Below are 27979 nucleotides of genomic sequence, written 5' to 3' on the forward strand. Positions count from 1 at the left end.
ATCAGCTGTGTATTAACGATCATTATGGGAGTAATACTCCATGTCTTTTCTAGTGTTATTTTGGTTTTGATCAGCATTGTCTGGCTAGTGAATCACTCACTTCTGCCCAAAAAATGTTTATTTCAAGAGAGACTTTCTTCATCCCAAAGCTCTTTTACCTCAGGGAAGTACTTGTGTGTTTTCTTTTATGTAGAGAGAATTCTTCATTCTCATCATAATCTGTGGCAGTGAGGCTTTTTTCCCTGGAATTCTTATTTTGACAAGTTTCTTTGCAGATATCTATGTGTGGAAATGATAGGTAAAAGTATATTGAAGCTGAGACTAGAGGAAATAATAATGTAAAATATTGAGAAGTAAGAACTTTGCTGCTTTAATATTGCTGGGTTAAGAACATTTGATATTTTTGATTTAAAATACTTTTTTTTCCTCTTCTTTCTAGAAGTAAGATTGATGTACAGCCAGGTCAAAACATACTGAAACTCATACAGGATTGTTTTGAAAGTAAGCTCTTATTTGGTGTTTTACTCAATTTGCTGGTAAAAGAAGAAATAATTTCTTCTTTATATTATATTTAGTGGTAAGTAAATAGAAATAAAAATTAGAGATAAAATGGATAAAAATAAAGTTTTTCTCAGGGTCTTGAAAAGCACCCCCTTCCCAGCTGCTTAAAACTGTGTCTTAGCTGTCTTATAAAGGTAATCTTTCCTGAGTAGCTGATTCCTTTCTTGTTTGGATTTATGTGACCTTAGTAGCTGTAGCAACTTGTTAAAATAAATGAGACCTGGACAATTCCAAGATCCGCATACTTACAGTGTTTTCTTCATAGGTTACAGCAGTGATCTTACAATAAACTCTCCAAATGCAACCCTTTGCTCAGCTCCTGTTGTCAAAAATAGGAAGAGGACTTCAATGCAGAGCCAAAGCGTAAGTTAGTTATGGCAATGTCACAGTATAGCTTTGGGTACAGTTTCACTGGGGTACAAATTTAGTTCTGTAGGATTTAGTTCTGTATGAGCATTGAAGAAGCTCCATATGCCACTTGTAACAGTATATAGGCTACAATTTAACCATCTGTAATAGTTGTTGATAATGGTTTTTTTTCTTAGTTTGTTGTGCTCTAACAGTAAATATTCTGTAATTAGATTTGTTTAATAGCTTATTTTCCAGGTTTTTTTCTAGTGAAAGCTTTTTCAGCTTTTTGTCCAGGACACTTAATTTTTTTATGGTCTCAGGTTGGAGCACGCTGCCTTATTACTGCTGGTGGGTATGGCTGTCTTGGACTCCATTGGAGTTGGTTTTGGCCACTTTGCTAGATATATGGACACAGTTCTTAGCTAAATGGTGAACAGTAGAGTTGAAAGGTGATGCTTGTACAAAAGCTCGTTAACTCCTGATAGTTATCTGTACAATAACTTTATATATATGTATCTTTCTTGAAGAGTGGAAACAAGTTGAAGGCCTTGTTAGTGTGCTGGGAAAATGATGCCAATAATCTAGTTTGTATATTTAATTTTAATGTTTTGATTCTATTTTTTTTAAATAGGATATTCAGTTAATGGCAGGGTTGAGAACAGGCATCCTTTATAATGGTGTTTGTTTACTTTAGTTTGATGTTAGAATACCATATAATGTCAAATAATTTCTTGCAAAACCTCAACCTGTCTTAAGAAAGGTGAATTAAATTGTTTAAAATAATTCATATTCAAAGAATAGCTTGCTTGGAGACTAGCAGGATGCCTGTTTAAAGCTGCATATAGATTTTTGCTGTACACACTGTTTTTCCTGTTATTTGAAATTTATAGTTACTTCTAGAAAGTCTTACTTGATAGAAAGTTGAAGTGTTTAGTTAAAATAGAACTGTGATTCACATGAGTGTGATTTAAGGGAAGGAAAGTATATCATGTTCTGTAGAAATTTGTATTCCTGTCAAAATACTGTTGCTTTATCAACTATTTTACTTTGTCTCATTATTCGTTACCAACTATGACAGCCAAAGGCAGGATCAACCAAGTCTGTGAAAAGAGCCTGTTATTCTCCAGAATCCTCACCTACATCACTGCTAAAACCAGTCAGCAGCAGAGGTTGGTCCCACTGTTACTGAATTAAGGGTTTTTCGGGGGTTTTTTGTAAGGTTTTGAGTAGAGGAATGAAACCTGTTCTATATATATGGCAGGACAGTCATGTGAATCACCCTTGAAGCCTGCAATACATGATTATGTAGATGTTTCTAAAAAAACAGAGTCTCCTGTGTCTGAAAGCAAAAAAACTACGTTAGAAGATGTTGAAGCGCTGTGCCGAAGTCCTGCCATGTTTTTGGACCCTGGGGATGATCACGGGTCTGTTGGATCACCTTTTCCTTTGGAGAAAGGGAAAAGTTCTCCTGTAGTTAAGTAAGTAGAGCTGAACATGGCTGTGGTGTTACATCCCCTGTGTGCCCTCCACCTTAGGGTAAATCAACACAGTGGTTTCCATCGTTTATAAGTTTAGATTGTGAACTTATAAAAAATAATTCCAAGCTTTTTAGAAAATTTCCATATCTGTTTTTAGGAAGGACAGAATTATTTTTTATTAAGTATTCTGGTGATAAGTGCAGCACCCAAGTGTAGGAAGCCTGTCAGAATAGACTTGAACTCTTTGCAGAAAAGTTCACCAAAGTATCAGCTTCTTAAGTAGTCCAGACTTTTTCAGTGAATCCTATTGACAGTATTGACCTTAGAAGTTAACAAGAATTTGTTAAAGTAGAAATGAGCAATCATCATTCCTCTCACTCTGAATAGACAAGTTTTTTATACGAAATAGAAAAACTTAAGCTGTGATCTCTATCTCCCCACTGGAAAATTTGAAGCCCAACTGCAAAATTGGCCAGTGGTCCTTACCACAGTTCTGCTTTCCTGGAGGGCTGAGCCTGTAGGGTAGATCATAGAGATGGACTGACACTGATCCCATTGATTCCCATTGATGGAGTGAGATTGGGAAGACAGTGTACCTACAGTCTAGGAAACCTGACAATTTCTGAAGCACATTAGGACAAATTAGGAATTTGTCTTACTGAGCAGCCTTTACTTTGATCAAGAGTCACCATAAGACTCTGTATTGCTTCGGACACATGCTGCTGTGCTGGGAAGTACTACAACTAGGCCATGTTTCAGCAAATTACCAAGGGGAAACTCATTCCTAAGTGAGACACTGTCAGCAGGAGCATCTGTTCTTCCTCACAATACTTTATTGTGCACTCACAAGATTTATAGCAATATATCTGAATGCTGTTTTTCATACATAGATTATGTCTTGATGGCTGGAATACACCTGCTGCAGCAAAGAGCTGTGGAGAAGTTGAAAATTTGGAAGGACCTCAGACTGGAAGAGATGAACAGGTTGTTCTTGTGCAAGGAACAGAACCTGTTGCTACATCTTCTGTGCAGAAAGAGAAGACTTTCTCTTCAGCTCTCTTAGCAGCTGTAGCAACAGGAACACTTCGACAGAGGTTTGTTTTGAGGCTTAATATGGAACATAATTTACTATTAAAATAACTCTGGTCTGAATATCGGAACAACATCCTTTTATCTATAAACAAAGTCTGGGAGCATGTTTTGTGATAGTCGAACATTACTTAAAAATGCCACTTGAGAAAGGGTTTAAATGGTTGTTTCAAAATTTTGTGTAGAATTTAACAGTGCTCTTGGTTTTGTCTGCCAGTAAAATGGTGTGTTGAATATTGTCTGTTGAATAGTGTTTCAGATAGAGCCTGAGATGTTTTGATAGGTAGCCTAGAGGATTCAGGAAAACCTTACGTGATTTTGAAGTTTACAGTGAGCAAGCAGTCTTTTTTCAGAGCTAGTCTGGATCTGACTGGTTACATAGGAAATTGACTGTCCAGCATCTGTCCAGTTGACTGTCCAGCATCAGCAAGAAGAAGCAGGCCTTGTGCTCTTTTTGGAAGCTTAAAGAGCAATGAATGAATGCATTCTGAAGAATGTTCTGTACTGTGTTTAGGTGTTCTGGAATCACCACTAGATCTTAAAGATTGAAAGTCAATTTACCCCACCACCCAAAATGATTTGTCATTGTCACTCCTTTCTGTAGATATTCAGCCTCGATATCACCTCCATCACCTCCTCCTGTGAAAGATCAAGATATAGAAATCGAAAATGAATGTGAATTTTTAATTGATGACTCAGGTGGTGCATCATTTACTTCTTGGATTTCAATACCCAGTAAGAAAAGGAAATCAAAAAAAGATGGCTCTGCAACTCCTGTTTCTAAATCTCAGCCCTCTGAACAGAAGAAGACACAGAGTAAGAAAGGCAAGAACAGGAAAGCACAGGTTGAAGCACTTACTAAACCGAAACTGAATAATCTGGATGTTGGAACCTTTGACATCAAAAGAACGTCGAAATCGGATCCAATCTCTAACACTGAAGGAAATGTCCTCAAATCTCAAAACCAAAAGAGTACGCGTACAGGTAAGTTCTTTAACAGCTCCTTAAACTTTTCCTTCCAGGTCATATTACTGGATTATTTTGTGGTGGTTTATTAGGAAATTATAATAAAGTAGATGAGAGACATTAATGGATTCCTTTTTGATGTTTCAGTTCCACAGTTAGATTTGGATGTGTATGAGGCAGCGAGACAGAGTGTCTTCACTTTTCCCATCCTCTTTGCCCTTCCTGTTAGGATGTTAAAAATTAATTTAGTGGTGTTGTCTTTCCTTATGAGCTGGTGTAGAAGGTAGGTACCCACATGGTAGGGTACGTAGGGTAGGTAGGAAGGTAGAAGGTAGGTAGGAAGGAGGTTAAGACACATGCTTCAAACTGAAGGGGATTGGGTTTTAGGAATTATTTGTGAAAAGGTTTGTAGCAGGAAACACTGAAAACTGGATAGCAAGCTAAATGTAACATTTCTGCTCTCCCCTTTTTTTTCCTGTTAGGAAATACTGGAAGTACACTAAAAAGGTTTTTATACACTATAGTTTAGAGAAGACCTTTTAGCCTTCAGGGACAAATCTGGTTTTGTGATACCTGTTGTTTGTTTGTTTTCCCATTTTGATTTTTTGGTTTATTTTTAGGCATTCAGATGTCAGCATGTATCTGTTTAATGTAAAAAGATATTAATGTCCAAATGTTTTGTGTATTGATAGGAAAGACTAAAAAGGACGCACTTAGGCAAGACTCTCCAAACCAGAAAAAGAACACATCCTGGAAACCAGAAGCTGAAGAACTGATATTGTCATGGTCTGGATTGGAAACAGAAACATCTGATGCAGAAAAATGTAAAACAAGGGTGCTGCCAAGTGAAGATTTGCCTATGCCCTCATCTGGGCATCAGCAAGAACAGACTGTGTCTCCAAAAAAGTCTCTCAAGTCTTCCAAGAATCTGCAGTCAGCTTCAAAAGCTTCTCAGCATTTAGATAAGAGGAAACAAACTGCTAAGCAGAAACTTCCTAAGGTTAAAGTAGCTAAGAAAGTGGCATTAAGTCCAAGGAAGGAGCTTAAAAAATCTGTCCAGAAAAGTAGTAATAAAAAACCTCCGTTGCAAAGAGAGAAGAGTCCTGACAGTGAACCTAGTGAAGAAGAGCATGAAAGAGAGCCTGTAGATTTGAAAGATGTGTGTACCACACCCTTGCGTCAGAAATTAGAGACTCCCGTGATTCAGAAATTGGCTGTGTCTGAAAAGCCTAGAAATGTGTTGCACACATTGGAGTCACCTGGTGGTGCACATAGCCAATCTCCTGTGAAAGCACTCCAGCATCCCATGGACAGTGTGAAGAATTCTGAAAAGAAGCAGTTGCCAGCCAAGTATTCAGGGAAGATACCCGGAAAGATTCCTTGCAGAACCAATAAAGCTGTTTACTCAAACCCTGAGGACACTGAGTCTCAAACAGATTCTGACAGCTCTTCTGTACAGAACATGGCAAGGAAAAAACAGAAGTTATCAGATGTAAAAATAAAAAATAACAAAAGAAAACGTAACAGGCAACATGGACCACAGTAAGCTTTTTATGTGATTCCTTACAAGCGTGGTATAACTTGGTAGATAATTAAACACACCTTGTTAACTTTTAAGCAGGGATGGCCCAATTGAAATACAAGATAGTTTGAGATTGGTCAAATAGTTAATAGAGAAACCAAGTGGTGTAGTCAACATCCTGTTCTCAAATGTGGGTGCCAAATCTAGTGTCTTTTACACAAGGAAGTTTGTGCTGGTTAAACTGTTCTCATGAGACTTGTGTAGTAGATCCAGTTTAATACAATCCTACCACCACAGAGTAACTTCACTGTCAGGTTTGTTGTATTTTTAAATGAAATTTGGAAAATACAGCATTTAATTCTTCAGCTATTGTATATATTTTTGTGGATGTAACTTTCTAGTCATAGGCAATCTAAAGACAGAAGTTTAAGGAGTCTAAAACCAGTTTTTAATAGTTGTTCTTTGCATTGTTTTTTAATTTTTTTTAATGTCTTTTTTATGGTTTTGTTCAGGATATAAAATTATTGACCTACAGGTTCCTTTCATTAAGTAAAATTGACTCAACACTAAAATGTACTAAGAATAATTTTTTCTCTTCTAGATATTCCTTTGTGGCTGAGAAGGCTGTGAACTATGAAAGGTAATTTCTTGAGTTGTCTGAAAACCTTGAATTTAATCTCACTTCTGCCCCACTGAGACAGAAGAGTTTGGTAGTACTACCCCATTCTGTGCTCTCCTAGTGAAGCACCTAGTGGAAAAGAATTGTAATTCACGCTTGAGCATTTTAAATACTGCATTAATACAGTTAATAAACTTGTAAAATTTTTCTTCCTGTCATAAATAAGGGGTCATAGTAGGTTTCTTGCCTTAGGGGATTTTTTTCCTTTGAGGTTTGCTCCCACATTAGTGTGTGATTTTGGAACAGAAATACCAGTGCTCCTGGAACTAATAGCAGCTGTACTAATAAAGTTGCCATTAAGTGGGGTGTAGAGCTGTATCTATGATCCAAACTTTTTGCATGTAGATAGGCATGTATCTTCCCCTTCATGGGATGGGAACTTAATGACAAAGCAAACAGGAGTGGCAGTCTGTGAATTTATTGAATTCTTAAGCAGTCATTCTGCAGAAAAATTTGGGGTTTTTAATTATAAGGGAGACTACTGTAGTGTAGGTTTGCTAATTTAGATAATTTAAATGCATCTTTTGGAGTTTAGGTGGATAACAGGTGAACTTCACTGGCACAGTAAAAGCAGTGAAGCACAGCCACAGATGGAGGAAGAAGGAAGGTGAAGGGTACTGATGCTAAGGCTGTAAGAGAGGTCCTGTTAGAAGTGATTTGGTTGCTAAAGAATCTCTGGTGGAGTCACACATATAAATTGTCATATTATGGGAGAGATTTCATGACAGAATACTCATTACAAAGACAAACTATTTTACTGTCCATTCCTTATAGTATGCAAAACATTTCTTTAAAGCAGTTCCATAATCACGGTATATGGAAAATTGTTTGAAAGGTAATGCTACAGAAGAAAGTATCTTTATTCTGGAAGGGAGAAAAAAAGAAGTTTAAGAAACCTGTTTAGAGAGGAGGTGTGAACACTAATTTTTCTGCCTGGTGACTGAGTAGAGGAGCAGTTGATGAATTTCAGACCTATGATTTCTAACTAGCAGTCATTTGCTTTAGTGTCTAATCACTGTAGACAGATGTTTAAAAGAAAAAAAAACCCAGACCACATGATCTGAAAAAAACTTAAATTTTATATATATGGTAGTACTGTAACGTTCCTTTGACATTTAACATCTTTAAGCAGGTTTATTTTTTATTCTTTTGCAGTGGGCCTGTTCTAGAACATCGTGATAAACTTGATTCCAGCACTAAGTCTTGTGAACAGTATGATACATCATCAGGTAATGTTTAAAGTTGATATTTTCTTGCATTTGATGTATAAGCTTCTTATAAACTGTAACTGATGGTTCAGTAATTTCTGTTGTATTCAGCTTGATCAGAACAAATGTGGATTTTATTGGCTGTGGTTACATTTCTGTCCAAGTAGGTGGTACACTATGCCAGCTTTGTGTTGTGTTAGCTTTGGAAGAACAAGCCCTCCAGGGTTTGGCATCAAGCCAAACCGGGATAAAGTTATTGCTCCAAAATATTTTGAACACATTTTTCAGGCTCTGTTTTTACCAGTCTGATGTGTTGCCGTGTGATGGTACTAAATGCAATCACTTCAGGTCACCCTGGACCAAAGTGTACAGCCCGATGGCCTGTTCACCCAAGAATATTTTGGTTTGGGGTGTTTTGTTTGGTTGGTTTGGTTTGTGGTGTCTGGTTTTTTTTTAAAGTTTTGTTTGTTAGGTCTGGATTTTAAGTTTCACAACATGAGTTGTACATGTTGTCATAATGAACATGAGCCTTGGAGATAAAAAAATCATTTTGTTAGTGTTTTAGAGCCAAAAGTGAATATGCGAATGTTATTAGTTCATGCAGTGCTTTCTTCAGAGACTTAATTTTGTGTGTGTTCTTGTAAGAAGTTTGTTCTAAAGCTAGGTTTGAGTGATATAAAGCTGATTGACCTTGCACTTTGTCATAATTTTCCAATGTGTGTTTTATCAAGAGGGATAGGTCTGAGGAATATTTACTTGAATATATAGTTTTCATGTAATTTTCAAGCTTACTGATTGCATATACTGCTTATCTACATTGGGTTTCATACATGTTTATAGCAAAATGTGTTAAGAGGGAACACTATCATTGGGACTTGTATTACCCTTGGTTGCTTTTAGTGGGTATATTGAATAAAAGTCAGGAATAGTAAATGCCTATGGTGGTGGTTTTTTGAATGTGTTTACAGAGACTTTTGATGACTTGAATTACAAAGTGAGAGATCCATTGTCAGACAACATAGCAAGGCATAAAATAGGTAAGATTATTTAAAATATCACAATGTAAGTGTGTAAATACAAATGTATTTCCAACTTGATGTAAAGTTTGCTGAAGGAGACTGGCATGCAGCTGCACACTGAGCTACCTGCACTGAATGTATTCCTAAACAACTGAGTCAAGACAACCCCACAGTTCAGTGAGAACAGTAAGAGTTTGTATTAGTTTTACGCAGTATAACTGACGGTGCAAATAACCTGCCTTCTGTGGTGGTCTGAGTCTGGATAGGATGGAACAATGCGTGTGCAGTCGATTGCAGTCCCGTGCTTGTCTGTTTTATATTGGGGTTTTTTTATGGCCTTCATTATTATTTTATGCACAACATTTTAGTTGTCTACCTTCAAAAACTATTTCATCAAGTTTTTTATATTTACCATTTTTAACATTTAAATATCTTGACTAATTTGCTCTTAGCTCTTAAAGGGCTTTTATTCTTCCTTACAAATACTAAAATATATCTTACTGTATTCATATATGGCAGCTTAGACAACTTGAAAGTTGAGACTATGTAATAAGTACATCTGAAGATAAATATCTGAGAAATCTTGGAAATACTTGGAGTTTCTGTTGGCAGAAGTGCCATTCTTCTGGACCTCAGAAATGGGACTTGCGAATCTGGAAGAGGAGGAGCTGCATATGCAGTCTCTTACTCTCCCCTTGCCATAACTAAGGCAGTGCCTTTTCACTGTTGCTAATGAAATCCCTCAGATTTAGGCTGAGTCCTTAGTCTTTGTCGAGAGCTTTGTCTTCACAGTTGTAGCATGTTTTCTGTCCTTGTCCTTGAGCTCCTAAGGTCCATGTCTCAGTGATTCATTAAGATACATAGAACTAAGTATATAAAGTCAGTGTGGTGATTGTTTAAGAAAAAGGAGAGTGAAATAGTGATGTATGCAAAAGAGGGCTTTTGTCAATATTTGGATCCCATTTTCCTGTCACGATAGCAATGTGATATAAATATCAGCTGGGAAGTGCTGACCCCCCCTTGTGATACAGCAAAACAGGAAAGGATACTTAATATTTTCCATCTCTGAATTTTCCTTTCATGTTTAATGTAAATTTTGTCATCCTTCAAATTAGTAATGCCTTCCAACACACCTAACGTTCGTCGAACGAAAAGGATACGGCTGAGACCTCTGGAATATTGGAAAGGCGAGCGCATAAACTATACTATGAACTCTTCAGGTATTAGTTCCAAAATACCTATTTGCTTCCTTCTCATGGGGCAGTAAAGAAAAATCTGTGGGTTGATCTTGTACCATGAGGACTTTGAGAGGCTTACTTTTGGGTATTTTTTTTTTAAAGATTATTTATGATCACTAGCTATTTAGTCACCTTTCTGTGTAGTCCTTTTCATTCCTGATATTCCCTTGTCAGCTGAAAATAGCATCAGGAGAGTATGTTAAGTTACTTTGCCTTCACTGTTTAAAGAAGAGCAGAACAGTTTCTCTATACTAGTAGGTTTATTACATCAGAGATTGTGTATGATACTGGAAAAAGAGACAATCTGCTGGATCATTCATTGGAGCATTTCTCTTTGTTGTGAGGATTGTTTTCCAGAGCAGATACTATAATATTTTATCCAGTCTCAGTGTTAAATTCCCTAAGTGAACAAATATATCTTGTTCTCTTGGATTTTTTTCTGACCAATGCAGCCTAATATTTCATCTTTTCTTAATTAATTAATTTGCTTGAGAATAGTATTTCTTTGTGTTCCTAAAATTGATATTTTTTCTTAAAAAATTGCTTTTATATCATGGCTTTCTGAAATGTTCTGTGACTGAAATTTGATAAATATTATTTTCAAAATATCTCAAGTTGCACTCCAAAATACTTGCACTCCAAAATACTTAACAATGAAAAGCTTTTTGGTTTGTTCTGGCTTTCTAAAGCTATCTGAAAATTTCAGCATCAAGGAAGTATATTCTCGGTTAAAATGCTTGCTGGTTGTGTAAGTTTTTAAGGTTACTGTGAGTTAGCGAACTTTAACTTCCTTTTGTTTCAGGAGGGCTTGTGATTAGTGGATTAGTGCATCCAGAAACAGAATCTCGCAGTAAGAATACACAGAGGAAGGATCGTCACAAGCAGAAAGCCAACAAAACAAGTATGAACACAGACTTTTTCCCTTTTGATACTTAAAAACAAAGTTATCTGTAATCAAATACTCTATTGCTGTAAGATATTCCTCCTGTAACACTTGATTCTCTCTGTGGATGAAAATAATTTTATAACAAAATCTATTAACGTGATGTGGAAAAACCTGTTCTTACTTTATCTGTAGCAATGCTGTATATTCTTGTTATAAAAATGTTAACTTTTCAGAAGAAAGGAAGAAATACAGAACATACCCAGAAGTGTTGTTGTGCCTTTAAAGCAGGGGTAGAAAAAAAATAAACTATACTTCTGTTTGTGTTCAGATCATGATGGTAATGTGCACAGTTAAGGTATAAAAACTTGTGGTTGTTTTACTGATACCTGTAATATCACATCTAAAAAAGCAGTATATGGTGTTAGTAGAGTCTCAAGCTTTTGTAGGTTAAATACAAAACCACAACATGGTAGGTGAAGAGGGAGCTTTAAGAACAGTGCATAAAATGGTTCAAAGTGGGCAATAAATCTGTGTTTAAACAAACAGGAACAGGAAGCTTAGCTAGAGCCTCTGTGGCCAGAAGATAATAAATATTTAGGTAGTGTTCAGAAAAGAGAGTCAAAATTCAAATGCCAAATTATTTTTGCTGTGCAGTCTGGAAGATGTTTCAATGTTGAAGAGCCTTTCTTTGTGGGGACTGTCTAGAACTGTTGTTTGAAACTGAAACATTTCTCTGTGAAGTTATAGAACTAATAAAACAAATACTAACAAGAATGGATAATGCCATATGATTCTAACACAGTTCTAAAACAAATCAGGGCTGAAATAATAATCAGAGAAATAAGGAAGAAAATGCTCACTGTTGGTAAAAATATCTGATTTTCTAGAGTGTTTCATGTGAATTTTATCCCTTAACTCAAGAAGAAAGTGGTAGGACTAGAGAAGGTTCAGGGAAAGCTCATCAAAAACATGAAACGACTTCTGTGCAGAAGCAACTACATAGTGAAGACTCCTCAGCCCTCAGGGGAGTTCTGTGGCGGCCTGAGAAAGACCTATAAAATCACAAGTGGTGTGGAGAAGGGAAATAGGAATAAATTGTTTTATTGGCTTTTTTTTTATATGTTTGTTTTTAAACACAAGAACTAGAAGGTGTGGCAGGAAGATATGGAGAGCTGAGTTCTTTAGCAGAATAAGGTGGCCATTCTCACTATGTGCTTCTTGCCCCATAATATTGTGGACAAAAATATTTGTGTAGATTCAAGACGAGATCTAGATACATTAACAGGAGACTTAACTGTCTAAATATGCATGAGCTCCAGGTTAGAGGTGGGAAGTATTCCATGGAAGTGCCATTGCTCTGTTATGGCATTTTTGGGGATGGAAGGAGTACCTGCTTTTGACCACTGATGGGAGACAGAATCCTGGTCTAGATCAATCAAGTACAGTTTACGTTGTAATATAAATAATTTGCAACGCATGTGAACCTGAGCTGGTAGTGACTGTTTATGTTGTATCTTACAAGAGCTATTGGTTGCTTTGGGTGCATTTGAACTGTCTTCCAGAAGTGATCGATTTCCTCTCTAACAGACATCCATCCTCAGAGATCCTTTGCTCACATCCTTCAGTTTTAGTGATGCATATAGGGACTGTCAGCTGAGTAAAATTTCTAGCACGAATTCTCAAATCTTATTGATACAATAAAAATTCTGTTGTTATAGCTATAGAGTTACACCTGATGCTGCTTCTCTTTTTACAGAGATGGTTATGTTGGAACAGAGCCGTTCAAACACAGCAACTTTCTTCCTACCTCTGACTGTCTTGGTGTAAGGGTATTTAAGCAGCCATGAGTGCCTACAAAGTGCAACAGCTTGCCTTTAACATGCTGCTTCTGGTTGCATTTAAAGAAATTTCCTGTGCGCTGTAGAGCTAAAATTGTCTGCTTGTGAGAATTCTGCAAGAGAGCTTTGGGATATTCTGTTGTGAACATTTTCTAGCATCTATTTTCTGTTTGAAAAGCGTAGAGTTGTCATTGATTCTTAGGATATTTCCTGCTCTGGAAAAATCCTTTTTATTATATCCTTTTTATTATAGAAATAGTTCTCAGATTTACAACATACAGTGAGATTCCTGTAATGGTATTTCTTGAGAAAAGGAAAATTGGACATGCGCTTAGTCTTTAGAATGCTTTATCTCTTAAATCTCCTTTATCAGCAATAGGTAAAAGCAAAAAAACTTAGTCTTCATCCTGTATTTTATATCCTCTCAGCATCTGTTGCTAGAAAAGCACTTCTCTGAAAATACAGATACTTCTGAATAAATACTGTTGTTAATAGCACAGGATAAATAGTTGGCATTCCCCTGGGAAATTTCTTAGGATTTAAGAGAGCCTTCATCTATTACACACAGAAATGATTTCAATGAAAATTACATTTTCAAGGAATTGTTACGGATGGTTTCCTTTTATTTAAATGAAGTGTATTCAGTCTGTTTAGTTCACTTATTAAAACAAGTTTAAGTACTTAACATGTGACATTAGAATTGTGGAAAAGTTGTAGTTAAATAAGTTTTTAAAATGCATAGTGATAATTTCTCTGATTTTGTTTTGGTTTCTTTGTTTCCTCAGATAGAAGAGAGATACCTGCAAGTTTGGATCACAACCTAGCTGATACTTCTAAGCCAACCATTGTACTGGACCCAGAAACAAATGAGGAGGTACTTCTAGGTGAGTTGAAGGATGTGGCCAAGGGACTTTGTGAATTATATAAGCTGTGTTTAGACTGATAAGAAAAAAAATTGTTCATGCCACATTGGGCATAAAAAGGTAAACTATTGAAATATTCATTGCTCTTCTGGAGAAAGTTCTGAGGAAAACAAAAAGTGTCTTGATTTTTCAGCTAAATATTGAATATAGCTTTTGAAGGTGTTGCACTGAAACAATATGTAATGCGTTGAGCAAATAACAAGACTAATTATTTGATAGCATTAATGCTAATCTCCTGGACTTTTTTGTAGAATGTGTTAACACTGAAAGCAGTCACGCTTGCTCCTTCAAAGACGAAGCGGTAGAAATATACAAAAATCTGAATACATCTGTTTTTGCAACTGGTAAATTGATTTTGAAACCACTTCAGGAAAAGGGACACCAGTTTGTCCACATGGATACAATAGTAAGTGTGCTTTTTTCTTATTTTTATAAAACTGACTGTGTAAACAGATCTTAGTTTGGTTGGAAGTAACATATGAAGCTGACGGGTTTTTCAGGGGTGTTCCCTCCCTTAATGCGCATAAACGTTAATGAATCGTTTGCCAGAGGTACTTTGCATGCACATTACCCTCTGTGTCATAGTATATCTTTATGTCTATGTGCACTTACTGTCTAGATCTTGCAGGCAAGACAGAAGTATCAGATAAATAAGATGACCCCATCCCCCTTTTGAGTTGTGCATCTTATTTTTCAGCAGTGTGGGGGAAAAAGGGATTGCAGTTCTGCCAGCTTATTTTGGTTTTTATCTTTGTTACAACATGTGTGCAAATGTTTTCTGGGATAACTTTCTTAAATGTTTGCAAAGGAAGCATTGCTAATCTTAGAATCCTTTGGCTTTCATTAAGGCTTTCCATATTATCCGCGGCAAAATTATTGTTACATTACATAAGACATCATATTATCTGACTACAGGAGACTCCTTCTATGTTCCTCCAGGTGAGTACATGTGTCTAAAACCAATTTGTTGGAGGTGGTTGAGACTGAATTAGCATGATAGGAATCAAAACCAAACTTAATGACTGAAAGAGAGATGGAATAGAGAGTGGGAAGGTATAGGGTTATGGAGATGGAACGTGACACAACACTGGACATGGGTTGATAGTCTAATTGTTGAATGCAGTGACTCACATACTGCTTGTTCGTGTGAGTTGGCCTCAGAGTTTTGATGACACTACCAAGTTCTAAGAGTAAATTTCTCTTGGTATTCTGGTTCTGTCACTAGCTATAATGTTGGGGAAACATCACAGACAGCTTAATATAGTGGTAGCTAATATAATTGTTTTGATCATCATCTGCTTGCTGTTTTCTTCTATGTAAAATTATGAAAATCCATTTGGGTCAGTTCTCCATATTTTGTGCTTTGTGCTTGATATATGGAAGGTGCAGAATGTCTTGTTGAATGGGTTGTAACTTTGTATGAGTTGTTGAGCATTTAAAGACCTGATTTTTGTCCTTCTAATGTAAAAGTATCATGAATTCCATATGGGAAGCTGTCCATCAGTGGTTTAAGATACTAATCAGAAGATTTTGTAGTACTTGTAAAGCGAGCTGTTCATGAAGCTGTAGAAAGCTTTTGTATAGCTTTCTTCTGAAGAGGCTGTTTTAGAAAATGACAAGTTAGCCCTTTTTCTCTGTTAACTTTTCAGCACGATGTCCTGGTTGAGCAATCATTGTTCAATTAATGCTTGATGCTTTAAAGCTTTTTTTTTTTGGTGTTTATTCTTAAAAGTTTAGGGCGTCTGCAGAGGCAATTTTTTGCTTTTTGGGATATTGGATTATATAAAATGCTGGAAGTTTCATAGGACCATAAGGATATATAGTTCATCTCCCATTCCTCCCTGCTTCTTCCTGGCTGGTCTTAGTATGGCTGGATGGGCAATGCAATGTTTGTGGCAGGTGATCTCTGTAAGTCATTGTGTGGCTCTATATGAATGTTAGGATGTTGCTCATTCACAAAGCCTATTAGATGATTCTGTTTTGTGGTCATGTTAATGAGCAAATCTCAAGTGAAGATCTGCAGGTAAGTTTTCATTTTATTGATAGTTTATTATGCAGATTTTATTGATCGTTTCTGCAGGAATAAATTAAAGTCAGTCACCTTAAAGTTTTATTGTGGGTTTTGAGAGCTGAGAGCTCAGGCCTGTTACATTCTTTTCAGTAAAAATTTTCTAAGCAAAGATGCACTTTATTCTTACCACAGGTTAAAATAGGTGACACTAGCTGTATTCCTTGTCCTTTTTTGAAATGCAATGACCTGTCTGTAAGAGAGGTATCCTAGATCAAGAGCTAATTTTTCTTCTGCTAAAATATATGAAATAAAAATACACTTGGCTGAAGATAGGACAGAACTTGAAAAATTACTAGTGGATCCTAAAGAAAACTTACTCTTTTTATTTGTAGGAAATGGATATAACATACGTAATCTTCTGAACGAAGAAAGTATTCTTCTCTTCACGCAACTCAAAGTCAGGTGAAGAACCTTCTGCAGAGAAGTTTGCTGAAACACTTGTCAAGCTTTTGTATGTTCTGGAGTTCTTTTTACATACAAAAAATGTTTGAGTGTGCCCACCTTAACATTACAGATTAAAACAGAGCAGGTGAAGTCAACATAAGAGTTGGGAACAAAACCAAAAGTACCTCAGTAGTTTGCTTTCAAACTAAAATGAGGTACTGAAGGGCCTCACTTTGCATTAATTACTGTTCTTGTGCCATCCAGTGACAGAAAGATACAAGTATAAAATGTGTGGGTATATTTATTGTTCCAAATTGTATCATTATGCTTAATCTCCCTAAAGATGCTTAACACTTGAAAAAATGTTGACATCTTCAGCTAACATCTGATAGATAGTCTTAACTGCCTGGTACAAACTGCTTAGAATAATCTCTATTTAAATTATGAACCTGCTGTTTGCATTCCAGTAATTGTTGTCTGGGAGATGGGCTGCTGAAATGTTTGTGTGCTGGGGTCCAGCCGCCTTCTAAATATGCTAATGACAGGCATTTGTTCCTTGTCTGGCAGCTGTATGATTAGTGCCTCCGGTTCCAATAGTAAAGCAGGAACTTTTAAGTAGGAGCTTATCAGTTGTGTCTTTTGTGTGGAAGCTGTGGCCTGATTAGCTCTGAACATTGTTGATAGCTTTATTTTGTGTAACAGTGATAGGTCATTGCCAAATGTATTACTTTAATAGCTCCTTTTGATTTCCTTGCTGTGTTCGGGGTAGTAATAAGGACCTTTGGGGAAGCTGTAATTATACTGTATACTCCAGAAGCCAAGTCTAGACAGCAGATGGTATACATAGCATTTGTCTCCCAAGCTCTTCAAGGTTCCTTCTGACTGAAGATAAACTACAGCTATTCTGATGGGGTGCTTTCTCTCTCTGGTCACTGCTATCCTCAAAGAGAAGGAGATAAGGAAAATTGAATTGGAATAGAGAACTTTTAAGGATTTGAGGATTGAGTATTGACCTCATAAACGATTTTGGCCATGATCTTTATGCTAAATCTAGAGTATACATTAAAGTAGGAAAAATGAATTGGCTTTCAGCTGCCAGCTAACTTTGTGTGTCTGTGAAAGGGCTTGGACACCAAGACTGCCATGCTTCTGTGAAAGATCCTTTAGACTGGGGAGTCTGAGATAATACTTTTTGTCATTCTCTTTCAAGTAGTAGTTCCTATAGCTAGTGCATACTGACAGTGGAAATACTTGGTAGGGGTTATGTGACATCTTTGCATTCATGGCTGGGTCACATGTAACTGGAAAATGAAATAGGAACATGCCTTTTGCCATTTAGTTCTACCTCTGTCTTGATATGAACTATTTGTATCAGAGTTCAGACTACACAGAAGGAACTTTTTTCTCAGCTTCAACTTTTGTAAGCAGTTTGAGTTAAAATAAAAAAAAAAAGTCATTTAGTTACTAAATATGAGTTTAATGTTGACAGCTTTTCTGAATTTTGCACTTGAAATGGTCTCTTCAAGATCAGAAAGATTCAAATACTGTCCTTTCTGTGTTGGAGCCATACCAGCTACCAGACGGGCACATATGCTGTCTCCGCTGCTTTAAGGAATCTCACCCACTAAAATACTTATTTTTTAAATCTTTCAACTCCTCAGGCCTGCAGAGGTCTGGAACTTTACCGCTTGGAAAACGAGTAGAGGGCCAGCATTAAACTCAAGTCTCTGCTTCTAACCCAAGCACGTGTCCCCGTAGTCCGGCCATGGATGCGATGGTCTCTGATCCCAGCAGCTCATCGGTTCCAGCTGAAAGTCAGAACAAGAAAACTTTGCAGTTGTGTTAAAGGCCAGGGAATTTAGAATTAAAATCCTCTGTGAGTTTTCTTCAGTGTTACCTGTCTGCAGATTGAGTAGCAGAAGGATGGATACTTTGTTAAGGGTTAGTGCACGTGTATGGACTAGGGAGCTCATGGCCCTAAAGGAAAGCATGGATGATGTGACAGAACTCAGCAGACTGTTGCTTGCCAGTGATGTGTTTTCATTTTGTGGACTCAAATGAGAAGTGATACGTTACCCTTCTCATATCAGGCAGTGATGTGTCTTCCCCCACTGCACTGTACAGGCACTCTGCAGCAAGGTTTTGAGTTGATTTTCTTTTGGGTCGAGAGTAAGTGGTGAGAAATATGTCATTCAGGATGCTTCCTTAGGCAGAAGTAACGTGCAGACCTTTTCCTGACACAGGCTGGAAAGTGCGGGTGTTCAAATGCAGGTTTGAGGTCAGCATGCCTGTTTGTGTTTTCCTAATTCTAAGTCTAGGAGTGTCAACAGAATAGGGTGGATTTGGTAAAGTATATCGCTTTTTAGTCTGTATGGATTTGTTGCTTTCTTGGGAGAGATGTCCTGTGTGATTCGAAGAGAACATTTTGTAGTTGGATCACATCTCAAAATGTTTGTGTTTTACTTCTTTTTTAAGAAGCAATACCAATTGTGCCAAGGGATGTTCTCTGGAATATCACTGTATCTTAGCAACACTTCTGCTGTTTGTCAGTAGATGGGGCTTCAAGCACAGTTGTTTGTCCTTTGCTGGCCTCTGTGTTCCATCAGGGTCTCGTTTTTGAAAGGGAGGAAGAAGTGTGTTACAGGTGGAGATAAATTCAGTTGAATTCTGTTGCAAGGAGGTGTAAATCAGTTGCCATTAACAGTAGGACTTGGTACTAAATGTTGCTAGGTTCATTCTGTTAGCATGGATGTTGTACTAGTTGCAGCCACTTTCTCAAAATTGTTTTTTAAATCATTAATGCACTGCAGGAGTTGTTGAGTTGAGCTAGGTTGTTTGCTGTTGGCCTGGATTACATTTTAATTTTTTTTCTTCAACTGGACACTTGTATGAAATTTACTTCTGTGTCATTAGCCTGAATATAGCGTGGGGAGTTGCAAGAGGATCTTCAGAGTTCCAGGACTTCTATGGCTGCTGGGCTCTGCAGCGTGTCAGTCAGTAATCAGTTGCTAGTCAGAAGCAGCAGCTGATGTTTCACCTCTGCCTGGTCTTGTTTTGGCTCCATTTTTGTGTACATCAGGCCAAATTGGATAGTGCAAATAAAAAAGCCTTTTCCAAAATGTGAGAAGTTTGCATTCTTCTTCCTGCTTATGTGTGATTCTTTTTACATGCATATTTTCTACTCTGCTGAGTAATCTCACTTCCACTGGCTACTGTGGTTTAGCCAAGTTTTTGTTGAGCTAGGCTGACATTGGTTAGCCAGTGTTACCTGCGGTGGAATGAAGTTGGGAGCATTGTTGTGTAAGAGACATGGCCTTTTCTGCTGACTGTGAGATATACATACTCTTCCTGGAGGATACATAGTGATATCCTGGAGGATATCCCTGTTTTAGTATATTAATTCATTGCTTTCTGTCAACAGTAATTGAGAGCACTGGAAACAAAAGACAAGTCACATATTTCAGCTTCATGTTAGTAGGTACATGTGTTCTGTAGTAGGTGCTGTGGTAACATCCAGAGACTTGTTTTAAGATGCTTAACTGAGAAGTCTCACCACAATAAAACATCAGAGTTTTGAAGGCTTTGGCTCCCTTTGAAAAAATTACAGGTTAGTAGGTTCTTTTGCAGATCTATCTTTTTGTAGTTCCGTTTGGTTAGAAAGCTGTTCCTGTTTTACTAAACAAACCTTTTGCATCTTAAAGCAGCAGAAGAGTGATTGCAGAACTGTCAGATATGTATGCACATCCATATTTGTACAACTCTGTAAACATAAAATAGGAGATTGTGAGCTGAGTAATTACAGAAAAAAATAAACAGGACCAATAAAACAAACTGTTGAGGCACATATACAGCTTCTTCTGTTTTTCAAGCGCACAGCTAAATTTAAATTAACATTTGGAGAATACAATAAACCTAAAGAGCTATTTCCTCATTTCATAACAGCTGAAAAGGCATTTCAGCACAAAGGAATATTTCTTACATTTTTACTGATGTATAGACTCTGCATGATGTCTTTTGTAATACAGGATTTACTTTAAGTGGTGATTGATCGCAGATAATACATCTAACTGAAAAGCATGGACCATGCCTCTTTAATGGTATTGACAGCTGTTGTAATTGAATATCTTAATCTTTCCAAGCTGGTACATTTCCTTTACAGAATATCGTGTCACTTCATGGATGTTCATAAATGCAGTCAGAAGAGATCTCAAAGCGAAACTTTTCTCAGATTGCATGGACAAGCTTCATTTAGGATTTGATAACCAAAGTGATTCCTATGGGTCAATTCTACAATGAAAGCAGTGGTTGATCATCAGTCAAAACAGTCAGCTGCAGATTCTTAGGGAAGGAATACATGAAAAGATGTACCTCCAGAGCTGCCCTGTGTCCTTAAGCCCACCCACAAAGCTCCTGTTCTGATCTGCTTCAGTTAAACTTCTGTGCCCAAGGTGCACACAAAGGTTGTAAAACCACATGTACTTTGCACTTCTTCTGCAGTCGTCTCTTGTACGGAGCACAAAAGGAACAATGATTGAAACAAGGAGCTGGAAGAAGCAAAGTGTTTACTTTGTCAGTCTGACTGTTCAGTTGAGATACAAATCTGAAAGTATTCACAGGAAAAAATATTAATGTCCAGAATAAGACTTTTAACTTCTCTTTGCACCTTGATAGCTAAGGACTTTTAAATTTGAAAACTGAAGAGTTCCAGTACTCTTGACTAGTATTCAGGAAGTTTGCTAAGTGGGTGCAATAGCTGTTAACACACATTATTTCATTTATCTTATTAAATTTTTCATTGTCCTGGTGTTTAAAGTTGCCTTTTCCTGAGTTTTCAGTAACAGTAACTGAAATGAGAATTGATCAAGATGGCAGATGCATGATAACACTGTGTGGGTATCTATTGGAATCAACATGCCATACAGAGGGAGAGGAAAGGAGTGATATCAGAGGTGTAAACATAATGAAGAGCTGTATTAGTGTCCAAAGGTCTTGCAGACTACGTTATGCAAAGGGTTTTCAATGAAACTCAATAACTTTGGAAAGAGATGGGTATGGGTAATGGTTTCTGGTGTTGGTGCCATGAGGACACAGCTGTCTGTACTGGTAACCTACGCTCTCGGTTTGGGATTCCAATAGTGATATGATTAGTGTGGTTTAAAATCATTATGTCATCTTCTCTAAAATGACAGCATTCAGCTAATGAACATGATGTATAATCCACTGAAAAAGAGGCCTGAACTTACTGAAGTTTATCCTTTCTTTACATTAGCAACATTTTTGTGTTGTAGTACAGTGGGAGTAATTCCAAGAAATGAAAGTTAATTATGAAAAAGTCTTTTTCAAACAAAATCTGAACTTGGAATTTTATTGCTGACAAAGAGGGAGCTCCCCTAGGATACAGTAGCCTATACTCTGAAGAAACTGAGTAGTTCTCCTATATTTCAGTTAGTGCCAAGTCAGCTCAGAGGCTAATTAATCAAAACAAATTTACAATTAAGCCCAGGAAGGAAGACTAATTAAGTAGACAGTTAAGAAAAGTGCTGAAGAAGGAAGCAACCTTAAGGGGAAAGTATGAGACTCCCAGTACTGGTCCATGAAGGACAATTAAGTGATAATTGCAGAGAAATTTTTGCATCCAGCAAATGCTGTCTGCCTTTTATTATGGCTGATTTTTCTTATTAGTAGAAGCAGACATTTGCCTGATGAGCAACTAAGCTTTACTGTGCACTCTTAAAGTAATTCAGAGGTAAAGTAGAGAGGTCGCTGCAGGAACAAATTAGAACACAACTCCCATACTTGAACAGTATTTTAGGTAGTGAAAAACCCCCGCTGTGTTTTAAAGATAAACTTACTTCAAATGTTTTCTTTATTTGCCTTTTCATTTTGTGGCATACTGAGTCCACGTTAACATCTTGGTTAACTTTTCAAACATAATTTTCAAAAAAATTACATTAACTATCAGAATTTAGAATACCTTCATTTTGTTTGTTTGCTCACTCCACTGAAGTTCACAGAAATCATTACTTTGTCATGAAATGGTTCTGTTGCTTACATCCCTTGTATTGAGTTTGCATGGTCAGGTAGTTTGGAGGCGGGGGGGGTGCTACTGGGGGGGCTTCTGTGAGAAATTGCCAGAAGCTTCCCTCATGTCCGACAGAGACAATGCCAACTGTCCCCAGTGTGGACCTGCCACTGGCCAAGGCAGTCAGAGAGGGTGGTAGCGCCTCTGTGATATCATTTAAGAAGGAAAAAAAGCTACTGTGCAGAAGTAATTATGGGCAGAGAAGAGAGGAGTGAGAATATGTGAGAGAAACAGCCCTGCAGACACCCAGGTCAGTGCAGAAGGAGAGGGAGGAGGTGCTCCCGGCGCTGGAGCTTGAGATTCCCCTGTATTCTGTGACTGTAATTGAGTGAGTGATCTCTCCCTGTCCTCATCTCAACCCAGGAGCCTTTTGTTATGTTTTCTCCCCCCCATCTGTCTGAGCAGCTTTGGTGGGCACCTGGCATCCAGCCAGGGTCAACCCACCACAGTCCTGCACCCAGTGCTGCATGACATACTTGTAGTTTTTGATGGAAAAAAGGAGGAGGGACCTGTAAGAGGAGAATGGTTGTTACTAAAATAATTTAGATTCTCTTCTGAAGGACTGCTTAAGCTTGCAAAGCTAATCTGTGGTGAGAAGCTGAGGGCTGCAAATGAGGTGCATGCCCCAGACCTCCTGTGTCCCTCCTTGATCATTTCCATTGAACTGTGATGCTAATGTAGTACAACACCTCTCTTAATTAATTTGACTTAGCATGGGCTAAAAATTTGCTTAAATGTCCACCCTTTTTTTTTGGGGCACTTATCTGGAACTTGAATTATTTCAGAAATTACAATGAAGGGTTGTATCCTCAAATATTAATAAAAATGTTGATAGTAATTTCCTTTTCTTCATGAAATTCCATGTTTACATGCTGCCACTGTGATGCACTATATCCTTTTATAAAAGTTGGCAGTTGTGTACTTGAAGTATCTGCCCAAGGTGTATTTTTGTCTCCTTTTTTCTTTTTCCTTTTCCTTGGAACAGGCTGTGGAATGAGGCATTCACCTGCCACTGTTTCAGCTCAGCTGCTGTATCAAGTTTCAATCTGCTCCTTCATTTTTTGTCTTGCTGCCTAAACTAATTTCTTGCCCTATTTGGATGCATTTCCCTTACCAAAGGTTTCTTTTTTGTCTTTTTGCTGCTTGCAGGGATTGAATAAATTTTTTAACTCAGTTCCAGGTATTTGAATTATTTCAGAGGTGTTCTTGTACCTGAAGGTTCCTTTGCTGCCTCTCCTACAAGTTTTGTACAGGCCCTGGCAAAGCTCCCAATTTCACTCTCAGAGAAGTGATGCAAAGCTTTCTTTGGCCTCCATTCTTTGTAAGGCTTTTGTGTAGTTTTAATCCCAAGAAGGTCATTTTAGGATGTCACTGGCAAGGTGTTTGCTGTTGTCATCATCTGCTGTTTTCCTGGCTGCAGAAACAGAACTGAGACTGCTTCAGGCCTGCGTGGTTGCCCTTGAACCTCATCCATCTGTTGAGGCTGACTCTGTAGTGCTGAAAGAATCCATCCCAGCACTGCTCCCTGTGGCCAGACTTATCCCAGAGCCTTGTAACACTGTGCTTCTTGCTCCTCTTGTAGCACTAATTCAGCATGCTGGTGACTTCCTTTGCCTTGGCACAATCTTGCCATGGCTCTGCCATCACTTAGGCACCATGCCATACCCTGATTTTGTATTGGCAGGCTAGTCCAGGCATTCTCCTGCTCTTACATCTTCATTCCTTTTGCCAGTGGGAATGCAGTTTGGCACCAGCTGGTTTTGGCACAGAGGTCTAGCATGGCAGCACATGCCCACTGCTGCAGATGTGGGTGTGGATGTAAGTGCCCTCTCACACCCTGTTGCTGCTTGACTATTCTGGTAAATGCCAGGACAAAGTAATCTTCCTGGGCTTTGATGTTTCTGCGGTGTCTAAGAGGGAGTCTAGACTGAATGAGCTGTAAAGCTTGGGTGGCCCCTCAGGATCAGCTTCATACAGTTCTCTTGGAGATGGAGCTGAGACCTGCCAAACTCATTTGATATATCCTTCCATGTGGAACTGCTCTGTCTACATAGTTCAGAACCTTTTATCTCTGTTCTGTCTTACCCAGTGCCATGAGTGGGAGTGTGTATTTCTAAAGCATGTTAGAGTATTTGTGTACACACTTGGCATCCTCATTGGTGTGGTAGCTGTGGAGAGGTCAAGAGGTACAGAAGAGATCAGGAGACAGAAGCTCGTATGTGGCGAAAGAGAGCTTACCTGTATCCAGTGCAACTGGGTACAGGTGGTCCTGCTTGAGCAAAGTGTTGGACCAAATGCCTTCCAGAGCTTCTCTCCAATCTCAGCCATCCTGTGAAGTCAGAGACTCCCATGCTGTGGAAGCTGCTCTTCTAGAAGTATAGTTCATGCTTGTGTTGGGAAGACCCTGATGCTTTACACCTCAACTGGAAGGCAGCCTTTTCCATGTTGCACAGCAGGCCATCCGTGTGGGGTGTGTGGGGTGTGCCAGAGCGCTTGGATGCTGGTGAATGGCCACTGATATCCATTTCTCCACAGTAAAGGAAAAAGGTGCATGCTGAGTTGTGCTGCAGCTGTCAGCTTTGACTTCCCCTTTCTGGTCTTTGCCCTGAGGAGTCCCTCTAAGGCAGACACATACCTGGGTTTGATGAGAAGTCCACTGCTCAGTTTGGGTGAATTAGCTAACAATCTTCTGCACGTAACATTTTACAAAAATGTATTTTGATAGTGTTATTTCCACTTAAAATTCTTAACAACAGTCTTCATTCTGTGTGGACTTTAAACCAGCTTGAAATTTGGCATCTTGTGCAGTCCAGGCTATCAAGTGGCTGCTTTTCCCATATAATTCTACATGTGGAGTAGCAGTCCTCAACTGTGACTTGGTGTGATGAGTTGCATCAGACGTTATTCTCTCAGCAACAGTTTTAATTCTTGGATATTTTCCCTACTGTAAGCAGTTTTGTGTGACCTTTGGGGCTGTGGACCAGAGATTGGGGACCATTTGTGTAAACCTGAGTTTAAATGAATTAAAATACACACAAGATTTCTATAAAAATAACATGAAACTCACATGCATGCTAAATACTGAGGCCTCTAAGTCCTTCACAGAATACAGCTTTTTGAATTAGAAATAGCATAAGAAAATACATGCAGAGCAAGTGTCAGTGCCACAACCAGGTGTGATTTTGACAGCTTCAAATTTTGCACAGATGAACACATTTGTCAGAGACCACTGTTAGTTAAATTAAATTAGGCTAATGTGCTCTTTTGAGCATAATTGAAATTATAATAATATTTTTATTGATTTGGCACCGGAGTAGGTGAATGCTCTGATGTCCTTGCTGCTGTGAGTACAATTTGCTGTTGTTCCACTTTACTGCCTGGTATTTCCCCAATATTATGGCACAGATAGGCCTATTTTTAACCGTGTTAATTTGAACGAATTTCTGTTCTTTTTATAATTTAGACCAAAAGCAAGAAATACATTGTTGGATACCTCTTCCCCATAACTTTACCTGCAAATTGAAGATCATCTAATGCAAAGGAATTCTAAAGAATACTGAAGGTTTTCATCTGACACTCCAGTTTTAGGGGCAGGTTGTTTCATTGATCTTAAAGATCTTTCTTCTGTGTAAATAGTAAATACATAGCTTGTTGCAAATTATTTTTTCCTTTGTATCAATAAATATTAAGTAATGCAAATCAGTTTTGATCTCTTTGATTTTAAATAACTTTAGAATTGATTTTCTAGCTTTCCATGTGGTTTTGAAAATGCAGGTAGTTGTATGAGTTTGACTTGTAAATATTTATAGATAATGTAAGTTATCTTGAGTGGCTTCAAAGATGCCACCAACTGAAATTTTTCAGCTGTTTCTTTGGAGTTGTTTAAACTTTCAAAAGGGATTGGAAAGTAAAATAGTTTCCATTGGAAAGAATCATAGAATCATTAAGATTGGAAAAGACCTTTAAGACCGTCAAGTCCAACGATTAACCCAGCACTACCAAATCCATTGCTAAACATGTCCCTAAGTGCCACATCTACACGTCTCTTAGATACCTCCAGGGAAGGTAATTCCACCACTTTCCTGACCAGTTTGTTCCAATGTCTGACCACCCTTTCAGTGAAGAAATTTTTCCTAATATCCAATCTAAACCTCTCCTGGTGTAACTCGAGCCTGTTTGCTCTTGTCCTGTCACTTGTTACTTGGGAGAAGAGACCAAGCACGACTTGGCTGCAACCTCCTTTCTGGTAGTTGAAGAGAGCAAGGTGGTCTCCCTGGAGCCCTTGGCCTTGTTGAACCTCTGATACCAGTGCAGATGAGACATGAAAAAACAATATTCCTAGTTGATGGGGGCTTTGGTTGCAGTTTGAATCCCCGGTGTTCCTGCCAAACTTATACAGAAGCTTCTGGTACGTGCAGAATTCTTTTGGTTTCAAGTAAATCTAAACAGAGCCACATTCTGCTACAGCACTGCGATCATTCAGTACTCTTCATATTTGGTATGTGATGACTTACTCTCTCCTCCACATTTTCTATGCAATTTTCAAGGTGTTTCCATTTAGCTGGAGATGGTGCTCCCTGAGAACAGGTCTTGCATAGTCATCAAAGAGAAATAAAATAAGAGCACCTCCCATCCCTTCAGGAAAATACGGTCCATTAGTTTTTCATTTACCAGGAGCATCAGTTTTTAATATTTTTCCCTTTCCCTCTTTCTCCTGGGAATATCAATCTGCATAGATTTATTATTAATTCCACAGCAACGAGCTCATTTTCTCAAAAACCTTTACAGTGGGAAGTAAAAGTAGGTCTCCCCAGGAATTCCCTAATATCCAAATTAAACTCAAGTATTCCTGTTTTTGTTGTAAGTGTTGTAGGGTTGTCCAGCATTTAAAGCTTGGGAGTCTGGATCAGTATTAAAAGAGTTCTTGGAGGTGAAAGGTTGAGGAAAAGTCCTCCTGTGAATAACGGCATATTATACTATGAATGATAGTGTATTAAGTTATGTAAACATTGCAGAGAAACGGAGCAAGACAGGGTTTTCCGCTCCTGGAAGGTTCTGAGAGCTCTGTTTATAACATTCATTCCTGTCAGCCGTGCCCAAGGAGCACTGGTTAGCATTTTGCCGGCAATAGCTTTGCTGAAGGGCAACATTTCCACCTGCAGTTCTTGTGGTTCTTGAAGCCCTAACTCAATTCCAGTAAGTATTTACCATTATTTGAAGCAGCAGAGAATCTGGCTCTGCAGCTCAGCTGCCTGTGGTCTCTTCTGCGTGCTGGGTAAGTGCACACCTTGTGTCTGTGTTACTTGTGTCCTTGAGCTGTGCAAAATGGGAAGGGGAGGGTGGTGCTGTCGTCCAGAGAGCCCAAACCTGACGTGCCTTGAGCACTGTTCTGTTCTGGTCAGCGGCTGCGTAGGTTGCTTTATAGGGTCCCTTGAGCAGGACCTGGATCTGGGGTCTCTTTTTCCTCACCCTGACTTCTTCAGACAGGGTCATGCTCTCTTGTCTCTTGCGGTCAGACATGAGGAATCAGGAATGGTTACTGCTTTTCTTCTTTTCAGAGTTTCATCCGGAATAGTCTGTCACAGTTTCTTGTTAATTGGCTCAAACCAATGCATTGGACAGAAACAGGAATAATCACATAGATCATGAGCTGTATTTTGATAGTCAGGAAGATTGTTAATACA

At 38.2% G+C, this 27979-nt stretch overlaps 1 protein-coding gene across 6 annotated transcripts in view; it reads left to right on the forward strand.

Annotated features, from left to right (window-relative positions):
* The window catches only part of CENPC (centromere protein C), a 28330-nt gene extending 2336 nt beyond the window's left edge, over window positions 1-25994 (forward strand). The window contains exons 3-19 of one of the 6 annotated variants that reach the window (XM_064652162.1): window positions 440-501; window positions 827-924; window positions 1991-2081; window positions 2174-2390; window positions 3281-3484; window positions 4084-4463; window positions 5138-5987; window positions 6569-6607; window positions 7802-7875; window positions 8823-8891; window positions 9989-10093; window positions 10914-11012; window positions 13621-13719; window positions 14010-14164; window positions 14607-14697; window positions 16162-16280; window positions 25759-25994. In XM_064652162.1, coding sequence (XP_064508232.1) covers window positions 440-501; window positions 827-924; window positions 1991-2081; window positions 2174-2390; window positions 3281-3484; window positions 4084-4463; window positions 5138-5987; window positions 6569-6607; window positions 7802-7875; window positions 8823-8891; window positions 9989-10093; window positions 10914-11012; window positions 13621-13719; window positions 14010-14164; window positions 14607-14697; window positions 16162-16235 — 2707 coding nt within the window. In that variant the 3' untranslated portion in view covers window positions 16236-16280; window positions 25759-25994. Of the gene's footprint in view, window positions 1-439; window positions 502-826; window positions 925-1990; window positions 2082-2173; window positions 2391-3280; window positions 3485-4083; window positions 4464-5137; window positions 5988-6568; window positions 6608-7181; window positions 7430-7801; window positions 7876-8822; window positions 8892-9988; window positions 10094-10913; window positions 11013-13620; window positions 13720-14009; window positions 14165-14606; window positions 14698-16161; window positions 20058-20372; window positions 21026-25758 lie in introns of those variants that run through there. The other 5 variants (XM_064652161.1, XM_064652163.1, XM_064652160.1 and 2 more) reach the window with 5 other exon arrangements.
* The last annotated feature ends 1985 nt before the right edge of the window (window positions 25995-27979 follow it).

Source organism: Pseudopipra pipra, chromosome 4 (assembly GCF_036250125.1).
Source record: "Pseudopipra pipra isolate bDixPip1 chromosome 4, bDixPip1.hap1, whole genome shotgun sequence".
In the NCBI taxonomy this organism is placed as follows: domain Eukaryota; kingdom Metazoa; phylum Chordata; class Aves; order Passeriformes; family Pipridae; genus Pseudopipra; species Pseudopipra pipra.